At 39.3% G+C, this 19550-nt stretch overlaps 1 protein-coding gene across 2 annotated transcripts in view; it reads right to left on the reverse strand.

The window, feature by feature from the left end:
• INPP5F (inositol polyphosphate-5-phosphatase F) overlaps positions 1–19550 on the reverse strand; it is a 92324-nt gene that overhangs the window by 34330 nt on the left and 38444 nt on the right. Inside the window, exons 3-4 of one of the 2 annotated variants that reach the window (XM_067709231.1) lie at positions 18378–18419; positions 17917–18053 (exon numbers count right to left, since the gene is read on the reverse strand). In XM_067709231.1, coding sequence (XP_067565332.1) covers positions 17917–18053; positions 18378–18419 — 179 coding nt within the window. The remainder of the gene's footprint in view (positions 1–17916; positions 18054–18377; positions 18420–19550) is intronic. The other variant, XM_067709232.1, reaches the window with a different exon arrangement.

Consider the following 19550-nt stretch of genomic DNA (forward strand, 5'->3'; position numbering starts at 1 on the left):
AGTGCAAAATACACATATGCTATGCTCTAGTCACACTTCTTTAGAGCAATATATGCTAAATATTTATGCTAGTTAATTGAGTGTTTTGGGTGAGAAGTTGCCAAGAGTCTGCTCTATTGAGAATGTTAAAAGCTGGACGTTTCAACCACTCTCTCGCCTCCTATCATCACACACACTAATGAAATCAGCATAAAAACACACTCTTTGGGTCCAGAGATTAAGTTTGAAGCAGAAAGTAGGGGCTGCAGGAAATATGCAGTTCAACCAACAAAGGTGATGAAGAGGATGGGAAGGTGTTAAGACAAGAGAAGGGCACAGAGATTCTACAGAGGACTACCTGGTTAAAGTCAAGCGTTTTACATATAATTTCATGTGGCTCAACACACAAAGCAAATATTCTGAAAGGGACACAAGGATTCTATTAACCATATGCAGACTAATTCCATTTTTTCAATACACTGGTTTTACTGCTATGCTAAGTGGTAGACACCTGTTAAGAGCTAACAGTTACTAAATGGTTATCATTAGTAGTGTCTTACTTACAAAATAACTATTACTAGATTATAAACAGGATAAAAAAACTTAATGAGGAGAAAAAACTAATTCAAGACTGTGGGGTTTTTAAAAATATTTATTTATTTATTTAGTTTTTGGCTGCATTGGGGTCTTAGTTGTGGCACACAGTATCTTTTTTATTACGGTGCTCGGGCTCCAGAGAGCACGGGCTCATTAGTTGTGGCAGGCGCGTGGGCTGCAGAGCACGTGGGTTCGGTAGTTGTGGCGTACGGGCTCTCTAGCTGTGGCGCCCGGGCTCAGTTGCCCCACGGCATGTGGGATCTTAGTTCCCCGACCAGGGATCGAACTGGCGTTCTCTGTATTGCAAGACAGATTCTTAACCACTGGACCACCAGGGAAGTCCCCTGGTTCGAGTTTTGATTATAAATTTTTTTAAAAAGTTAGGGGGTGGACTTCCCTGGTGGCACAGTGGTTGGGAATCCTCCTGCCAATGCAGGGGACACGCATTCGAGCCCTGGTCCCAGAGGATCCCATGTGCTACGGAGCAACTAAGCCCGTGCGCCACAACTACTGAGCCTGAATGCCACAACTACTGAAGCCCATACACCTAGAGCCCATGCTCCGCAACAAGAGAAGCCACCGCAATGAGAAGCCCGCACACCACAACGAAAACGCAATGCAGCCAAAAATAAATAAGTAAATTAATTAATTTTTTTAAAAAAGGAAGGGGGCTGTTCCTGTTTTATCAAATTGGAAGTGGAGACTGATAACTGAATGAAGAATTCGGATGTACTGCAATCTTACGGGTTTTATGTCTTTTCAAAGCTATGGCTACCAAACACTGTATTCACATGGGTTTCAAAACATGATTGAAACTTTACACTCCTCCTGGCCTACCAGTGAAGACAAGGGAACCAAAGGTGAAGTAAAAAAAATCTACAGTCATCCGGCCAAAACCAAGTTAACTTAATTTCCCTTCAAGTAAGCAAAACTAACCAGATCTTGAGATAATGGGGAAGGAGCAAGAATCAAGCATATGGACGTTGCTCCAGCAATTCTCTCCTCTCCCCTCTTTCTGCCTGATCATTCCCACCAGCACAGAAACACACTGATATTTCTCTCCTCTAACACTCCTCCTGTGCCAGCTAGGGTCCTACTTCTTTGTACTCCTCACTGCCTCCAATCCCTCTCCTCCCATTCTCTCTCCAGCCCACTCCAACTTGGCTTTGGTCCCCACCACTCCACCGAAACCTTATCTTCAGTGTGACCAATGGTCTCTACTTGGCTAAATGCAGTGGTGGATTCCTGGTCCTTATCTTAACTGCTCAGTAGCATTTGACACAGTTCATCTCTCCCTCATCTTCTCTGATACACTGTCTTACTTGGCTTCCAGTGGTCACTCTTTTCCTCTTTTACTGGTTCTTTCCTGACCATTTGACTTCTTAATGTCTTGGCACCTCAAGGTTCAGTCCTTGACCCCCTTCTCTATCTGCATTCACTCCCTCAGCGATTTCATCCAGTCTCATGGCTTTAAATACCATCTACATGCCAACCCTTCCCTCCCAGCGGTACATTTCCAACCCCACTCTTTCCCAAAATTCTAGAATCACAAATCCCAACGTTTCCACTTGGATTTCCATCAGGTGCCTCACACGCAACATGTTCAAAACTAGACCCTCATCTTCTCTCCTCTGCCTTCATCTCCTGTGGCTCTCCTCCCCTTGCTTGCTCCACTCCACCCATGTCACAGCCTCCTTGCTGTTCCTCAACAAGCCAGGACTACTGCCACCTCAGGGCCTGTGTTCTGGCTGCTCTCTCGGCCCAGACATCCTCTCCTCAGATATCTTACCATAATCTCCAATCCTGGGCACTCCACCCACCACCCTTACTGCACTCAACTTTTATTTCCCATAGCGTTCACTACTTTCCAACATATGACATAATATAATTATGTTGATGTTTACTGTCTGCCGCACCCCCACCATGATGTAAGTTCCATAATAGCAGAGATCCTTGTTTTACTGACTCATATATCTCCAGGGCCTTAGCAGTACCTGATACAGGAGGTCTCAAAAAACCTTTGTTAAATGAATGGATGGGCTCTGACGCTACAAATGTAAGTGGTAACCTCCAGATTCACACATGGGGCATAAAAGTAGTCCTAGAAAACCATCACTTCCCTTCTTCCATGAATACACCTCATACCCCTCCAGCCTTGGTTAGTATGGAATTATTGGGGCAGCAAAGGAGCTCTCCCGTTAGCCCCCTGCTGCTGCTGCTGCTTGCGGCACTGAGCAATTGCCGGCTAGTGATTTTTATGCAGAGTGTTTGTTAGTAATCATCTAGTCATATTAATAACACCTTCTTTAAAAGATCTGAAAACATGCCTTAAACCTAGTTATAGATTGTTGCAATTTTAATATTCAAACAGGATATTATGCCTCTGTCAGACACAGTTATTCCTTAAGAGCATTCAAGCCAGCAAGACTTTCCCCCAGGAATATATCAAAGATGATTCTAAATATCTAGCTATTCCAAAGTAATCTTGCAGCAGCACACCTAGTCTGCACCCACTCTCCTCAGTCTAGAAGGACGGGAGTTGTTTTTCTCTGCAAGGCTGTGTCTCCTCTAGGATCAGGACCTTGCCCCATCATTCACCCCCTCTCTCCTCTGTTCCAACCTCTCTCTCTAATAGTCCCTTTCCTACCACCTTTTAACATTGTTCAAGTTTACCAGAATCTTTTCTCTAAATCCATCCCTCAACCCTGAAATCTCCATGAGTGAGCAGGGTACAGTGTCACAGTCACTGGAACTGTGAGGACTATAGTCTGGTTGGAGTAGGTCAAAGAGTGAAGGCCAATGAAACTGCTCAGGCAGAGTGAAACAAGGACTCCCTCGCTCTGAAAAGGACAAACCTTATGTGTGTCTAAGAATGTGGCATTAATGATCACTCTCTGCCATCTTGTCACCTGGCCCCTATGACACCCGTCTCTCTGGGCTCTTCCCCCACCTCCAACTGTTCCTTCTCTGTCTTCTTTGTTGGCATCTCTATCTCTAAAGATAATGGTGGCTCCCAATGTTCCACCCTTAGTTCTCTTCCCATTCTTCATGCTCTGCCAAGAAAATTTCATCCTCTTTCCTCGTTTTTAACTACCACTACGTTGAACTCTACATTTCTAACTCTACTCTTTTGTTCTGAGCTCATGACCCCAAAATACATCTCCCCACTAATGAGACACTAGTCTCTCAAATTCAGCATCTCCAAACCTGACCAACGTCTGTTTAGCAAATCTTGTTCCTTCTCTGGTATGCCGTATCTCAGGCAATGACTACATCACCCACTGGATTACTTAAGCAAGAAATCTTGGAGTCATCTTCCATTATTCTACCTGCTGAAGTCTCTCCTATCAACCCCAACTACTTCATGCTGATTGTTATTGTGTTAATTCAGATCCTTATCTTTTGCCAAGACCAGTGTTTCTCAAGGGAGGTGCTACTGGCTTAACAGACAAGAGAATTCTTTTCGGCACAATTATCCCACTTAGAACAGATAACCTAAGAGCCTCCTTTCACGAACTGGGGGGTCCCACTCCAGCACCAGGCTTAAAGTACTGAACATGGCTCCAGACACCCATCTCCAATATAGCCCTTTTAGTTCCCTTTAACGTGTAGGGACCAAATCTCCACCCACCACTGCCTGCTTATGGATGCAGAAACTAGAAGGCCTCTGTCTGACCCACTATTCCGTTTATGGTCCATGAAGATAAGATGCGGTTTCCCTCTAGGCCTGGGAATGTCTTGTTTTTCTTTTCTTTTCTCTCTTTTTTTTTTTTTTGGCGGTACGTGGGCCTCTCACTGTTGTGGCCTCTCCCGTTGCGGAGCACAGGCTCCGGACGCGCAGGCTCAGCGGCCATGGCTCACGGGCCTAGCCACTCCACGGCATGTGGGATCTTCCCAGACCAGGGCTCAATCCCGTGTCCCCTGCATCGGCAGGCAGACTCTCAACCACTGCGCCACCAGGGAAGCCCTCTTTTTTTTTTTAATCTATCCTCTTCCTGGGCTTGGAACAGAGTTGGTATAGGCCCAATATGCCTTAACTCCAAAATCCAAAAAACTCTGAAACCTGAAAGTTTTTAAAAGTTTGCTACAAGCTCATCTAATGACAAAATAATCCCTGAACTGATATGAGGCAATTTATAGTCATCATTTACCTTCCTTAGAATGAATATTCATATGATTCTTTAAGAAGTTTGAATGTGTAAAATTGTAGGGTAATGTCCCAGACTCACTGCACATATATCAAGTACATGGAATAACCTTTTAGAAAGCCCCCAAACCTGAATTCTAAAACAAATACAGCCCCAAAGATTTCAGATAAGGATTGTGATCTGCATTACAAAGCACAAAGTCACCACACCATCTTATCCAGAAGTCTGTCTCTGTCTCTTAAAACTGACTTTTCTAAATAGAAATTTAAAATACTTTAAACATAAAACATTTTCAATGAATATTTAAAAATCTTCCATATATAAAGTTAACTTTAGAAAAGAAAGTATAGACCACTATCTTTTAAAATAGGTTAAATTCAGGCCTACCCAGAAACAGGAATACAGAAAACTACTTCTTGGGATCCCTTCCAGTCTTAAGATGTTTTGTTTAGACAGAGCTCTAGGGATTACAACATACAGTGTGGACAGTAGGATCACCTTCCCTTTTCCAGAGGCCCAGCCAGTCCTGTGTAATATGTGCTTAGGCACTTCTCACAACATCGATACACACCATCTCAAAAAGAAAAGCACCACTGCAAGCGCCACAGTGCTCCCCTAGTTTTTCTACTACTCTAGCAACTTACATTTCACAACCAAGATTAAGGGCTGATGTTGTTGCTGCTGTATAGGAAAAGGAAACTAAATGATTTTACTTTAAAGGTTGGTAGCTATCTATGTCCATCTGGAGCTAAAATTTTAAACAGATGTCTAATGGGAAACCAAATATGGAAAATGATACAGTTATCTATTAAGGCAATGAGATACAGCAAATAAGATATGCAGATATGGAACATAAGCCTATAAAACTTTAAAGGATGTTTTTTCAAAAGAAAGAACATCTATGTTCTCATTTATTTGAAACCCACAGATTCTTCATACCCTTGTATAGATCTTTTTTTTTTTTTTTTTTTTGGCCATGCTGCATGGCATGTGGGATCTTAGTTCCCCGACCAGGGATCAAACCCGCACCCACTGCAGTGGAAGTGCAGAGCCTTAACCACTAACTAGACTGCCAGGGAAGTCCCTAGATCTTTTTTTTTTTTTTCCTTTAATGGCACATTGCTTTGAAAACAGTCTGGCAGGTCCTCAAGAGGTTAGACACAGTTACTATATGACCCAGCAATTCCATTCCTAGGTATGGAATTTCTCTTTCTGCCAAGAGAAACGAAAACAAATGTCCACCCAAAAACTTGTACACAATGTTCACAGCAGTATTACTCATAACAGCCCCAAAGTGAAAACAACCTAAATGTCCATCAACTGATGAATGGATAAATAAAATGTGGTATACAATGGAATAAAAAGGAATTAAGTGTTGACACATGCTACAACAAGCATGAACCTTGAAAACATGGTGCTAAATAAAAGAAGCCAGTCACAAAAGGCCACATATTTTATGATTCCATTTATCAGAAATATTCAGAATAGGCAAATTTACAGAGAAAGAAAGTAGATTAATGGTTGCCTAGGATTTGCCTGGGGTTTGGGGGGAAATGAGTGACTACTAATGAGTGCAGGGTTATTTTTAGAGCGATGAAAATGTTCTAACATTAATTGTGGTGACAGTTAAAAAACTGTGAATATACTAAAAACCACTGAAATTATGTGCTTTAAATGAGTAAACTGTATACTATGAAAATTATTTTAAAAACTGGCAAACAAGCCATATAACTAAAGCAAAAAGTCAATTGGGGGGCTGGGGGGACCTTCAAGATGGTGGAGGAGTAAGATGTGGAGATCACCTTCCTCTCCACAAATATATCAGAAATACAACTACATGTGGAACACTTCCTATAGAACACCTACTGAACACTGGCAGAAGACCTCAGACTTCCCAAAAGAATCGTGTGGCTGACAGGGTCTTGGTGCTCCGGCCGGGTGTCAGGCCTGTGACTCTGAGGTGGGAGAGCTGAGTTCAAGACACTGATCCACCAGAGACCTGCTGGCTCCATGTAATATCAAACGGTGAAAGCTCTCCCAGAGATCTCCATCTCAATACTAAGACCCAGCTCCACTCAACGACCAGCAAGCTACAGTACTGGACACCCTATGCCAAACAACTAACAAGACAGGAACACAACCCCACCCATTAGCAGAGAGGCTGCCTAAAATCATAATAAGGTCACAGACATCCCAAAACACACCACTGGACGTGGTCTTGCCCACCAGAAAGACAAGATCCAGCCTCTTCCACCAGAACACAGGCACTAGTCCACTCCACCAGGAACCCTACAGAGCCCACTGAACCAACCTTAGCCACTGAGGGCAGACACCAAAACAGCGGGAACTATGAACCTGCAGCCTGTGAAAAGCAGACCCCAGACACAGTAAGTTAAGCAAAATGAGAAGACAGAGAAAACACACAGCAGATGAAGGAGCAAGGTAAAAACCCACCAGACCAAACAAAGAGGAAATAGGCACTCTACCTGAAAAAGAATTCAGAGTAATGATAGTAAAGACAATCCAAAATCTTGGAAACAGAATGGAGAAAATACAAGAAACGTTTAACAAGGATCCAGAAGAACTAAACAGCAAACAAACAATGATGAACAACACAATGAATGAAATTAAAAATTCGCTAGAAAGAATCAATAGCAGAATAACTGAGGCAGAAGAATGGATAAGTGATCTGGAAGATAAAATAGTGGAAATAACTACTGCAGAGCAGAATAAAGAAAAAAGAATGAAAAGAATTGAGGACAGTCGTAGAGACCTCTGGGACAACATTAAATGCACCAAAATTTGCACTATAGGGGTCCCAGAAGAAGAGGAGAAAAAGAAAGGGACTGAGAAAATATTTGAAGAGATTATAGTTGAAAAGTTCCCTGATATGGGAAAGGAAAGAATCAATGAAGTCCAGCAAGCACAGAGAGTCCCATACAGGATAGATCCAAGGAGAAAAATGCCAAGACACATATTAATCAAACTATCAAAAATTAAACACAAAGAAAAAATATTAAAAGCAGCAAGGGAAACACAACAAATAACATACAAGGGAATCCCCATAAGGTTAACAGCTGATCTTTCAGCAGAAACTCTGCAAGCCAGAAGGGAGTAGCAGGACATACTTAAAGTGATGAAAGGGAATAACCTACAACCAAGATTACTCTACCCAGCAAGGATCTCATTCAGATTTGATGAAGAAATTAAAACCTTTACAGATGAGGAAAAGCTAGGAGAATTCAGCAGCACCAAACCAGCTTTACAACAAATGCTAAAGGAACCTCCCTAGGCAGGAAACACAAGGAAAAGACCTACAATGACAAACCCAAAACAATTTAAAAAATGGTAATAGGAACATACATCTTGATAATTACCTTAAATGTAAATGGATTAAATGCTCCAACCAAAAGACACAGACTGGCTGAATGGATACAAAAACAAGACCCATCTCTATAAGAGACCCACTTCAGACCTAGGGACACATACAGAATGAAAGTGAGGGGATGGAAAAAGATATTCCATGCAAATGGAAATCAAAAGAAAGCTGGAGTAGCAATCCTCATATCAGAGAAAACAAACTTTAAAATAAAGACTATAACAAGAGACAAAGAAGGACACTACATAATGACCAAGGGATCAATCCAAGAAGAAGATATAACAATTGTAAATATTTATGCACCCAACATAGGAGCACCTCAATACATAAGAAAAATGCTAACAGCCATAAAAGGGGAAATCGACAGTAACACAAAAATAGTAGGGGACTTTAGCACCCCACTTTCACCAATGGACAGATCATTCAAAATGAAAATAAATAAGGAAGCACAAGCCTTGAATGACACATTAAACAAGATGGACTTAATTGATATTTATAGGACATTCCATCCAAAAACAACAGAATACACTTTCTTCTCAAGTGCTCATGGAACATTCTGCAGGATAGATCATATCTTGGATCACAAACCAAGCCTTGGTAAATTTAAGAAAATTGAAATCGTATCATGTATCTTTTCTGACCACAACGCTACCACACTAGATACCAATTATAGGAAAAAATCTGTAAAAAATACAAACATACGGAGGCTAAACAATACGCTACTAAATAACCAAGAGATCACTGAGGAAATCAAAGAGGAAGTCAAAAAATACCCAGAAACAAATGACAATGAAAACACGACAATCCAAATCCTATGGGATGCAGCAAAAGCAGTTCTAAGAGGGAAGTTTATAGCAATACAATCCTACCTCAAGAAACAAGAACATCTCTAGGGAGGGTGGGAGGGAGGGAGATGCAAGAGGGGAGAGATATGGGAACATATATATATGTATAACTGATTCAGTTTGTTATAAAGCAGAAACTAACACACCATTGTAAAGCAATTATATCCCAATAAAGATGTTAAAAAATAAAAATAAAAAAATTAAAAGTATATCACTACACAATAAACATTGAAAAGATTAAAAAAAAAAGAAACAAGAACATCTCAGATAAACAACCTAACTTACACCTAAAGCAATCATAGAAAGAAGAACAAAAAAAACCAAAGTTAGCAGAAGGAAGAAATCATAAAGATCAGAACAGAAATAAGTGAAATAGAAACAAAGAAAACAATAACAAAGATCAATAAAACTAAAAGCTGGTTCTTTGAGAAGATAAACAAAATGGATAAACCATTAGCCAGACTCATCAAGAAAAAAAGGGAGAAGACTCAAATCAACAGAATTAGAAATGAAAAAGGAGAAGTAACAACTGACACTGCAGAAATATAAAGGATCATGAGAGATTACTACAAGCAACTATATGCCAATAAAATGGACAACCTGGAAGAAATGGATAAATTCTTAGAAAAGCACAACCTCCTGAGACTGAACCAGAAAGAAACAGAAAATATAAACAGACCAATCACAAGCACTGAAATTGAGACTGTGATTAAAAATCTTCCAACAAACAAAAGTCCAGGACCAGATGGCTTAACAGGCGAATTCTATCAAACATTTACAGAAGAGCTAACACCGATCCTTCTCAAACTCTTCCAAAATACAGCAGAGGGAGGAACACTCCCAAACTCATTCTACAAGGCCACCATCACCCTGATACCAAAACCAGACAAAGATGTCACAAAGAAAGAAAACTACAGGCCAATATCACTGATGAAAACAGATGCAAAAATCCTCAACAAAACACTAGCAATAGAATCCAACAGCACATTAAAAGGATCATACACCGTGATCAAGTGAGGTTTATCCCAGGAATGCAAGGATTCTTCAATATATGCAAATCAATTTGATACACCATATTAACAAACTGAAGGAGAAACCATATGATAATCTCAATAGATGCAGAAAAAGCTTTTGACAAAATTCAATACACATTTATGATAAAAAAAAAACCTCCAGAAAGTAGGCATAGAGGGAACCTACCTCAACATAATAAAGGCCATATATGACAAGCCCACAGCGAACATCGTTCTCAATGGTGAAAACTGAAACCATTTCCACTAAGATGAGGAACAAGACAAGGTTGTCCACTCTCACCACTATTATTCAATATAGTTTTGGAAGTTTTAGCCACAGCAATCACAGAAGAAAAAGAAATAAAAGGAATCCAAATCAGAAAAGAAGAAGTAAAGCTGTCACTGTTTGCAGATGACATGATACTATACACAGAGAATCCTAAAGTTGCTACCAGAAAACTACTAGAAGTAATCAATGAATTTGGTAAAGTAGCAGGATACAAAATTAATGCACAGAAATCTCTTGCATTCCTATACACTAATGATGAAAAATCTTAAGAGAAATTAAGGAAACACTCCCATTTACCACTGCAACAAAAAGAATAAAATACCTAGGAATAAACCTACCTACAGAGACAAAAGACCTGTATGCAGAAAACTATAAGACACTGATGAAAGAAATTAAAGATGATACAAACAGATGGAGAGATATACCATGTTCTTGGATTGGAAGAATCAATATTGTGAAAATGACTATATTACCCAAAGCAATCTACAATTCAATGCAATCCCTATCAAATTACCAATGGCATTTTTTATAGAACTAGAACAAAAAAATCTTAAAATTTGTATGGAGACACAAAAGACCCTGAATAGCCAAAGCAGTCTTGAGAGATAAAAACAGAGCTGGAGGTACAGATTCCCTGACTTCAGGCTATACTACAAAGCTACAGTAATCAAGACAATATGGTACTGGCACAAAAACAGAAATACAGATAAATGCAACAGGAAAGAAAGTTCAGAGACAAACCCATGCACCTATGGTCAACTAATCTATGACAAAGGAGGCAATGATATACAATGGAGAAAAGACAGTCTCTTCAATAAGTGGTGCTGGGAAAACTGGACAGCTACATGTAAAAGAATGAAATTAGAACACTCCCTAATACCATACACAAAAATAAACTCAAAATGGATTAGAGACCTAAATGTAAGACCGGACACTATAAAACTCTTAGAGGAAAACATAGGAAGAACACTCTTTGACATAAATCACAGCAAGATCTTTTCTGATCCACCTCCTAGAGTAATGGAAATAAAAACAAAAATAAACAAATGGGACCTAATGAAACTTAAAAGCTTTTGCCAAGCAAAGGAAACTACAAACAAAATGAAGACAACCCTCAGAATGGGAGAAAATATTTGCAAACAAATCAATGGACAAAGGATTAATCTCCAAAATATATAAACAGTTCATGCAGCTCAATATTAAAAAAACAAACAACCCAATCCAAAAATGGGCAGAAGACCTAAATAGACATTTCTCCAAAGAAGACACACAGATGGCCAAGAAGCACATGAAAAGATTCTCAACATCACTAATTATTAGAGAAATGCAAATCAAAACTACAATGAGGTATCACCTCACACCAGTTAGAATGGGCATCATCAGAAAATCTACAAACAATAAATGCTGGAGAGGGTGTGGAGAAAAGGGAACCCTCTTGCACTGTTGGTGGGAATGTAAATTGATACAGCCACTCTGGAGAACAGTATGGAGGTTCCTTAAGAAACTAAAAATAGAATTACCATATCATCCAGCAATCCCACTACTGGGCATATACCCAAAGAAAACCATAATTTAAAAAGACACATGCACCCCAATGTTCACTGCAGAACTATTTACAATAGCCAGGTCACAGAAGCAACCTAAATGCCCATCGACAGATGAATCGATAAAGAAGATGTGGTACATATGTACAATGGAATATTACTCAGCCATAAAACGGAATGAAATTGGGTCATTTGTAGAGACATGGATGAATCTAGAGACTGTCATACAGAGCGAAGTAAGTCAGAAAGAGAAAAACAAATATCGTATAGTAAAGCATATATGTGGAACCTAGGAAAGTCGTACAAATGAACCGGTTTGCAGGGCAGAAATTGAGACACAGATGTAGAGAACAAACGTATGGACACCAAGGGGGGAAAGCAGCAGCGGGGTGGGGCTGGTGGTGTGATGAATTGGGAGACTGGGGTTGACATGTATACATTGATGTGTATAAAATTGATGACTAATAAGGACCTGCTGTATAAAAAAGTAAATAAAATTTAAAAAAAGAGTCATGTACCACAATGTTCATTGCAGCTCTATTTACAATAGCCAGGACATGGAAGCAACCTAAGTGTCCATTGACAGATGAATGGATAAAGAAGATGTGGCACATACATACAATGGACTATTACTCAGCCATAAAAAGAAACGAAACTGAGTTATTTGTAGTGAGGTGGATGGACTTAGAGTCTGTCATACAAAGTGAAGTCAGAAAGAGAAAAACAAATACTGTATGCTAACACATATATATGGAATCTAAAAACAAAAAAATTGTTCTCAAGAACCTAGGGGCAGGACAGAAATAAAGACACAGACGTACAGAATGGACTTGAGGACACGGGGAGGGGGAAGGGTAAGCTGGGACAAAGTGAGAGAGTGGCATGGACATATATACACTACCAAACATAAAATAGATAGCTAGTGGGAAGCAGCCGCATAGCACAGGGAGATCAGCTCGGTTAATTGTGACCACCTAGGGGGGGTGGGATAGGGAGGGAGACGCAAGAGGGAAGAGATATGGGAACATATGTATATGTATAACTGATTCACTTAGTTATAAAGCAGAAACTAACACACCATTGTAAAGCAATTATACTCCAATAAAGATGTTAAAAAAAAATTACCATGCTTCTAAATGCACCTTTTAACGGGAGTTATACGGAAACTGAATTAAAGATACCAAAGATTTAAATTAATGTGTCAGAAAATAAGCAAACAGTTTGTGATTTTCAACATAGCTGTTCTTTCCCTTCCTCCTATTGTTCACTGTAAAGCTCCATTACCATAAAATAGGATTAAAGGAAAGGGAAAAAAGGCTTAAATGCAAATTTCTAAAATTCTATTCTCTTGAGAGAAAGGCATGCCAAACTATCACTAAAATGGGATCTGGAAATACTTTATCTATAATCACGGTTACCCTTAATTAGCAAGGGTCATTACATATTTCCAACTCTTACCTTTTAGTACCCTGGCAAATGCCATAGCTCAGACTGTTCAACTGTGTTGTAAAAATACTCAGCTATGTGGGGGCATATCTCATTTTCACCTGTATTTGAAGATAATCTCATTCACTTAAGAGTATCAAGAGAGAAAAGGAAAGATCTTCAGAATAAAGACATTTTAAAAGCTTTCATCATATTCACATTTTTGTGTCTTAAAATTCCATTAAATATTATTTCCTAAAGATTCCTCCCCCTCCACCCCTGCCATTTACACAATAGTCAGCTACTAATCTCAAATGTTACGGATTGGTGGCCACAAAGGGCATAAGAAAACCTCCCTGAAAAGTCCAGCTCCAGTTCTCCGATGAGGACAGCTCATTTCCCCAGGGTTGGGAGTACTAGATGTACAAACTGATGACTAGCAGGTGACCAAGGTGCTGGATAAGCTGTTCTTGCTCTAACTCTAACTGTCAGGGCCCCCAGGCTTAATGCTCAAACCAGCATGCTGCCCAAGGGGTGCTCGCCCTCAAGGCAAAGGCTGGTGACAAGAAGCCACACTGACCTTTCAATTTGTCAGCAGTCATCCAAAGGACACAAGTTTATTAGCTTAGCAAACTGACACAATTTTTTTAGTCTGGCTGTTCTTCACTAAAATAAAATGCAAACAAAACCTGCCAATACCTGTTTTTAATAGGCCCAATTGCCACCTAAGGTACTTGTCTCAGATCAGCAATAGTATTAGTATTCCATCTCTAGTACCAATTAAAGGAAATAAGAAGTACTCTAATCTCTTTTTGATACTTGCAACAAATAGAATATCAATGTCCTCCTAAGTTCATTTTAATGCTTGTTTCTTAAAATTAGATTGTCAAACTTCCAGCATAAAAATAACTATATTGTCACAGGCATACCCATTTTACCGTGCTTCGCAGATATTTTTTTTCGTTTTTTTTTTTTTTTTTTAACAAATTAAAGGTTTGTGGCAACCTTACATCAAACAAGTCTATTGGCAGGATTTTCCAACAGCATTTGCTTAATTCATGTCTCTGTGCCACATTTTGTTAATTTTCACAATTTCAAACTTTCTCATCATTATTATATTTGTTATAGTGATCTGTGATCAGTGACCTTTGATGTTATTGCAAAAATATTGACTCACTGAAAACTGAGATGGTGGTTAGCATTTTTCTAGCAATGGTATTTTAAAATTAAGGTATGTACATTATTTTTTAGGCATAATGTCCTTGCACACTTAATAGACCACAGTATAAACATAACTTTTATATGCTTGAGAAACAAAAAGATTCATGTGAATCATGTTATTATGATATTTGCTTTATTGCAGTGGTCTGGAATTAAACCCACAATGTCTCTGAGGTATCTCTGTACTTATTTTTTTAAACAATTTAACCCTGTCCCCAAACTTTCTTCCTAACAACTCACCTTAGAAAAACACGTATTTGAGCTGTGGGGTAGTGGGAACTATGTTACCTGTTACCTGCTATTCAGGTAACAGGGAGGCAAGGTCAGCAGAGTGATACAGGACCAAACGGCCTGAGTCCAGGTGTGATTATCTCCTCTCCAAGCCTTCTTTCTTCACCTGTACAACATGGACTGTAACAGTGCCTACTTTATAGGATAGTCCAAAGGATTAAATATGATAATCCATTTAACCCTCAGGGCCTGTCTGGCACATCACACAGTGACCAGAATAGGCTAGGACTATGACAGAGTGATGACATCCCTAGATGCCACATCCCCACACTGACAGCAGGCATGATACAAATGCTTTCATGGGTTACTTCAGCCAGGCGGTGGCAGGCACAGTGTGGAGACAAACATTGGCCCTGGGCAATCTCATTATCTTGGCCCTAAGTCACTGTATTTGAAGGCTTGATTTCCTCTTGGAAAATGAAAAAGTCTTACAAGATCAGTGGTTTTTCTTTCTTCAAAAAAAAAAAAAAAAGAAAAAAGAGTCCCTCCCATCAGGAAACCTGCACAAGCCTCTCAGATAGCCTCATCCACCAGAGGGCAGACAGCAGAAGCAAGAAGAACTACAATCCTGCAGCCTGTGGAACAAAAACCACATTCTCAGAAAGACAGACAAGATGAAAAGGCAGAGGGCTATATACCAGATGAAGGAAAAAGATAAAACCCCAGAAAAACAACTAAATGAAGTAGAGATAGGCAACCTTCCAGAAAAAAGAATTCAGAATAATGATAGTGAAGATGATAGAGGACCTCGGAAAAAGAATGGAGGCAAAGAGATGCAAGAGATGTTTAACAAAGACCTAGAAGAATTAAAGAACAAACAAACAGAGATGAACAATACAATATCTGAAATGAAAACTACACTAGAAGGAGTCAATAGCAGAATAACTGAGGCAGAAGAACGGATAAGTGACCTGCAAGACAGAATGGTGGAATTCACTGCTGCGGAACAGAATAAAGAAAAAAGAATGAAAAGAACTGAAGACAGCCTAAGAGACCTCTGGGACAACATTAAATGCAACAACATTCGCATTATAGGGGTCCCAGGAGAAGAGAGAGAGAAAGGACCCGAGAAAATATTTGAAGAGATTATAGTCGAAAACTTCCCTAACATGGGAAAGGAAATAGCCACCCAAGTCCAGGAAGTGCAGAGAGTTCCATACAGGATAAACCCAAGGAGAAACCCGCCGAGACACATAGTAATCAAACTGGCAAAAATTAACGACAAAGAAAAATTATTGAAAGCAGCAAGGGGAAAACGACACATAACATACAAGGGAACTCCCATAAGGTTAACAGCTGATTTCTCAGCAGAAACTCTACAAGCCAGAAGGCAGTGGCATGATATACTTAAAGTGATGAAAGGGAAGAACCTACAACCAAGATTACTCTACCCAGCAAGGATCTCATTCAGATTCAATGGAGAAATCAAAAGCTTTACAGACAAGCAAAAGCTAAAAGAATTCAGCACCACCAAACCAGCTCTACAAGTGCTAAAGGAACTTCTCTAAGTGGGAAGCAGAAGAGAAGAAAAGGACCTACAAAAACAAACCCAAAACAATTAAGAAAATGGTCATAGGAACATTCATATCGATAATTACCTTAAACGTGAATGGATTAAATGCTCCAACCAAAAGACATAGACTGGCTGAATGGATACAAAAACAAGACCCATCTATATGCTGTCTACAAGAGACCCACTTCAGACCTAGGGACACATACAGACTGAAAGTGAGGGGATGGAAAAAGATATTCCATGCAAATGGAAATCAAAAGGAAGCTGGAGTAGCAGTACTCATATCAGATAAAATAGACTTTAAAATAAAGAATGTTACAAGAGACAAGGAAGGACACTACATAATGATCAAGGGATCAATCCAAGAAGATATAACAATTATAAATATATATGCACCCAACATAGGAGCACCTCAATACATAAGGCAACTGCTAACAGCTATAAAAGAGGAAATCGACAGTAACACAATAATAATGGGGGACTTTAACACCTCACTTACACCAATGGACAGATCATCCAAACAGAAAATTAATATGGAAACACAAGCTTTAAATGACACAACAGACCAGACAGATTTAATTGATATTTATAGAACCTTCCATCCAAAAACAGCAGATTACACTTTCTTCTCAACTGCACACAGAACATCCTCCAGGATAGATCACATCTTGGGTCACAAATCAAGCCACGGTAAATTCAAGAGAACTAAAATCATATCAAGCATCTTTTCTGACCACAACGCTATGAGATTAGAAATGAATTACAGGGAAAAAAACATAAAAAACACCAACACATGGAGGCTAAACAATACGTTACTAAATAACCAAGAGATCACTGAAGAAATCAAAGAGGAAATCAAAAAATACCTAGAGACAAATGACAATGAAAACACGACGATCCAAAACCTATGGGATGCAGCAAAAGCAGTTCTAAGAGGGAAGTTTAGAGCTATACAAGCCTACCTCAAGAAACAAGAAGAATCTCAAATAAACAATCTAACCTTACACCTAAAGGAACTAGAGAAAGAAGAACAAACAAAACCAAAAGTTAGCAGAAGGAAAGAAATCATAAAGAACAGAGCAGAAATAAGTGAAATAGAAATAAAACAATAGCAAAGATCAATAAAACTAAAAGCTGGTTCTTTGAGAAGATAAACAAAATGGATAAACCATTAGCCAGACTCATCAAGAAAAAGAGGGAGAGCACTCAAATCAATAAAATGAGAAATGAAAAAAAAACTACAAGAGAAATATAGCCTGAGAGAAATTTCAAGAAATATAGATAAAAGATATAATAAAAGTTAAATCTCACCTTGACTTCCCCTACCCCAAACCAGTTTTTGAACTGTGCTGTGCAGTCTTAGGGATCCCTAGAAACAGAAGGTGGCTTCCAGCAGAAGCCAAGTAGGCAGGGCCCCAAGGAACCCCTCTTCTCCTATCACTACCTCAACAAAAGCAGCTCTGGCTTCTATGCATTTTATATACTGGATTTCACAGATTTTAAAACAAAGGTTCCACTACCAAAGTGAGACTTAAAAACCACAGGATTAAATTACTCTAAAGATATTATCCAGCTCTAAAACTCTATGATTCTGGTCTATTAAACCAAATCCCCATAGTTGCCATTACATCTATATCAAGTTTCCATAAAATTTCCTGAGACTTTACCTTACCTCTAGCTCAAGATCCTGAGGTTCCATTTCAGAAAGTGATAGCACAGCAATTTTGGTAACTTTACAGACCTCATGGTCTCCTGGAAGTTTGCCCACCAAAGCTTTCTGCCGAATTAAAATAAGCCACCATGGTAGATCTGAAAGAGAAAAGTCATATTTAATGTCTGGCTTCTATAAAGTGGTACTGTCCCGGCAAGCTGAAGGTGAATAATCAAACACAGTGTGCAAAAGATACAACCTTTAAAGCAGCGGTCCCCAACCTTTTAGGCACCAGGGACCGGTTTCGTGGAAGACAATTTTTCCACGGCCGAGGCGGGTTGGGGTGTGGTTCAGGTGGTAATGTGAGTGGTGGGGGGGATGGTTCAGGTAGCAACGCGAGCAATGGTTCAAGCAGTAATGCAAGCGATGGGGAGCGGCAGATGAAGCTTTACCTGCACCCCCCTCCTCCCCGCCCCGCTCACCCTGTTGCGTGGCCCGGTTCCTAACAGGCCGTGGACTGGTACCTTTTAGAGCACAACAAAGATACAAAAATGACCCTTAAATGTATGAAAAGATTTTCAATGGAGATGTAAATTAAAATGTTGCAATACCATTCTCACCCATCAGCTTGGGGATAATAAAAAAGTATGACAGCACATTCGCTGGCCAGGCTGTGGGAACCAGGCACTCTCCTAGTGCTGGTGGGAATACAAATGCACACAACTTTTCTGGAGGGAAATTTTGTGATAACTAATAATAAAACATACACACTTACCTTTGAACCTAGCAATCCCACTCTTGTGAATTTACCTTGAAGACACACCTCAACAACACAAAAGTACACATACTCAAATCTATTCATTGCAGCAGTTTACAACTGTAAAATACTGGAAACAACTAGAATGCTCAGACATAGGAGAATGGCTGAATAAACTATGGCACATCTATGCAATAGAGTACTATGCAGCTGTAAAAAAGCATTCTGTAAACTGCTAAGAAGTGATTCCTCGATACATTAAGGGGATAAACTGGATATTATTAATATACAATAAGGGTATTACATAATAAGATATAGTATTAAATCGAAGCACGAAAGAGTATCTAGAGTGTGCCACCCTTTCTGTAAGAAAGATGAGAAAATATGCACATATCTGCTCATTTGTACAAAAAAAAGAGGAAAGAGAAATTAGAAATTAATGAGATTGGTTACTGAACAAGGAGTAGGTGGAAATGACATGGAAGGAAAACAGGAATGGGATAAAAGGGATCAGGGGGATGACATCTCTCCAAGTATACCCTTTCACGTAGTTCTGACTCTTAGAATCATGGTAATGTTTCACATCCCCTCAAAAACAAGTAGTTCAAATTAACCAGAATGTGAAGGGAACCCAAAACAAAATGCAAAGAGTAACCCAACTCTGTTACAAATGGAAAACGTAACCATAATGTAGGAGATAAGGAAGAAATAAACTAATCTAAATAACTTTGGAAAACAGTATTTTGCAAGGATAAAGACAAAAAGAACTGTATACAATATTGTACTCTGGTTAGTGAATTATTTTTCAGAAGAGTATGAGTTAGCAATTCCAAAACTACTTTATGTGTACACTAGGACTGAGCAAATAAGTAAATATATTGAAGAAAGTGGGGGAGGG

Source organism: Pseudorca crassidens, chromosome 16 (genome assembly GCF_039906515.1).
Source record: "Pseudorca crassidens isolate mPseCra1 chromosome 16, mPseCra1.hap1, whole genome shotgun sequence".
Lineage (NCBI taxonomy): Eukaryota > Metazoa > Chordata > Mammalia > Artiodactyla > Delphinidae > Pseudorca > Pseudorca crassidens.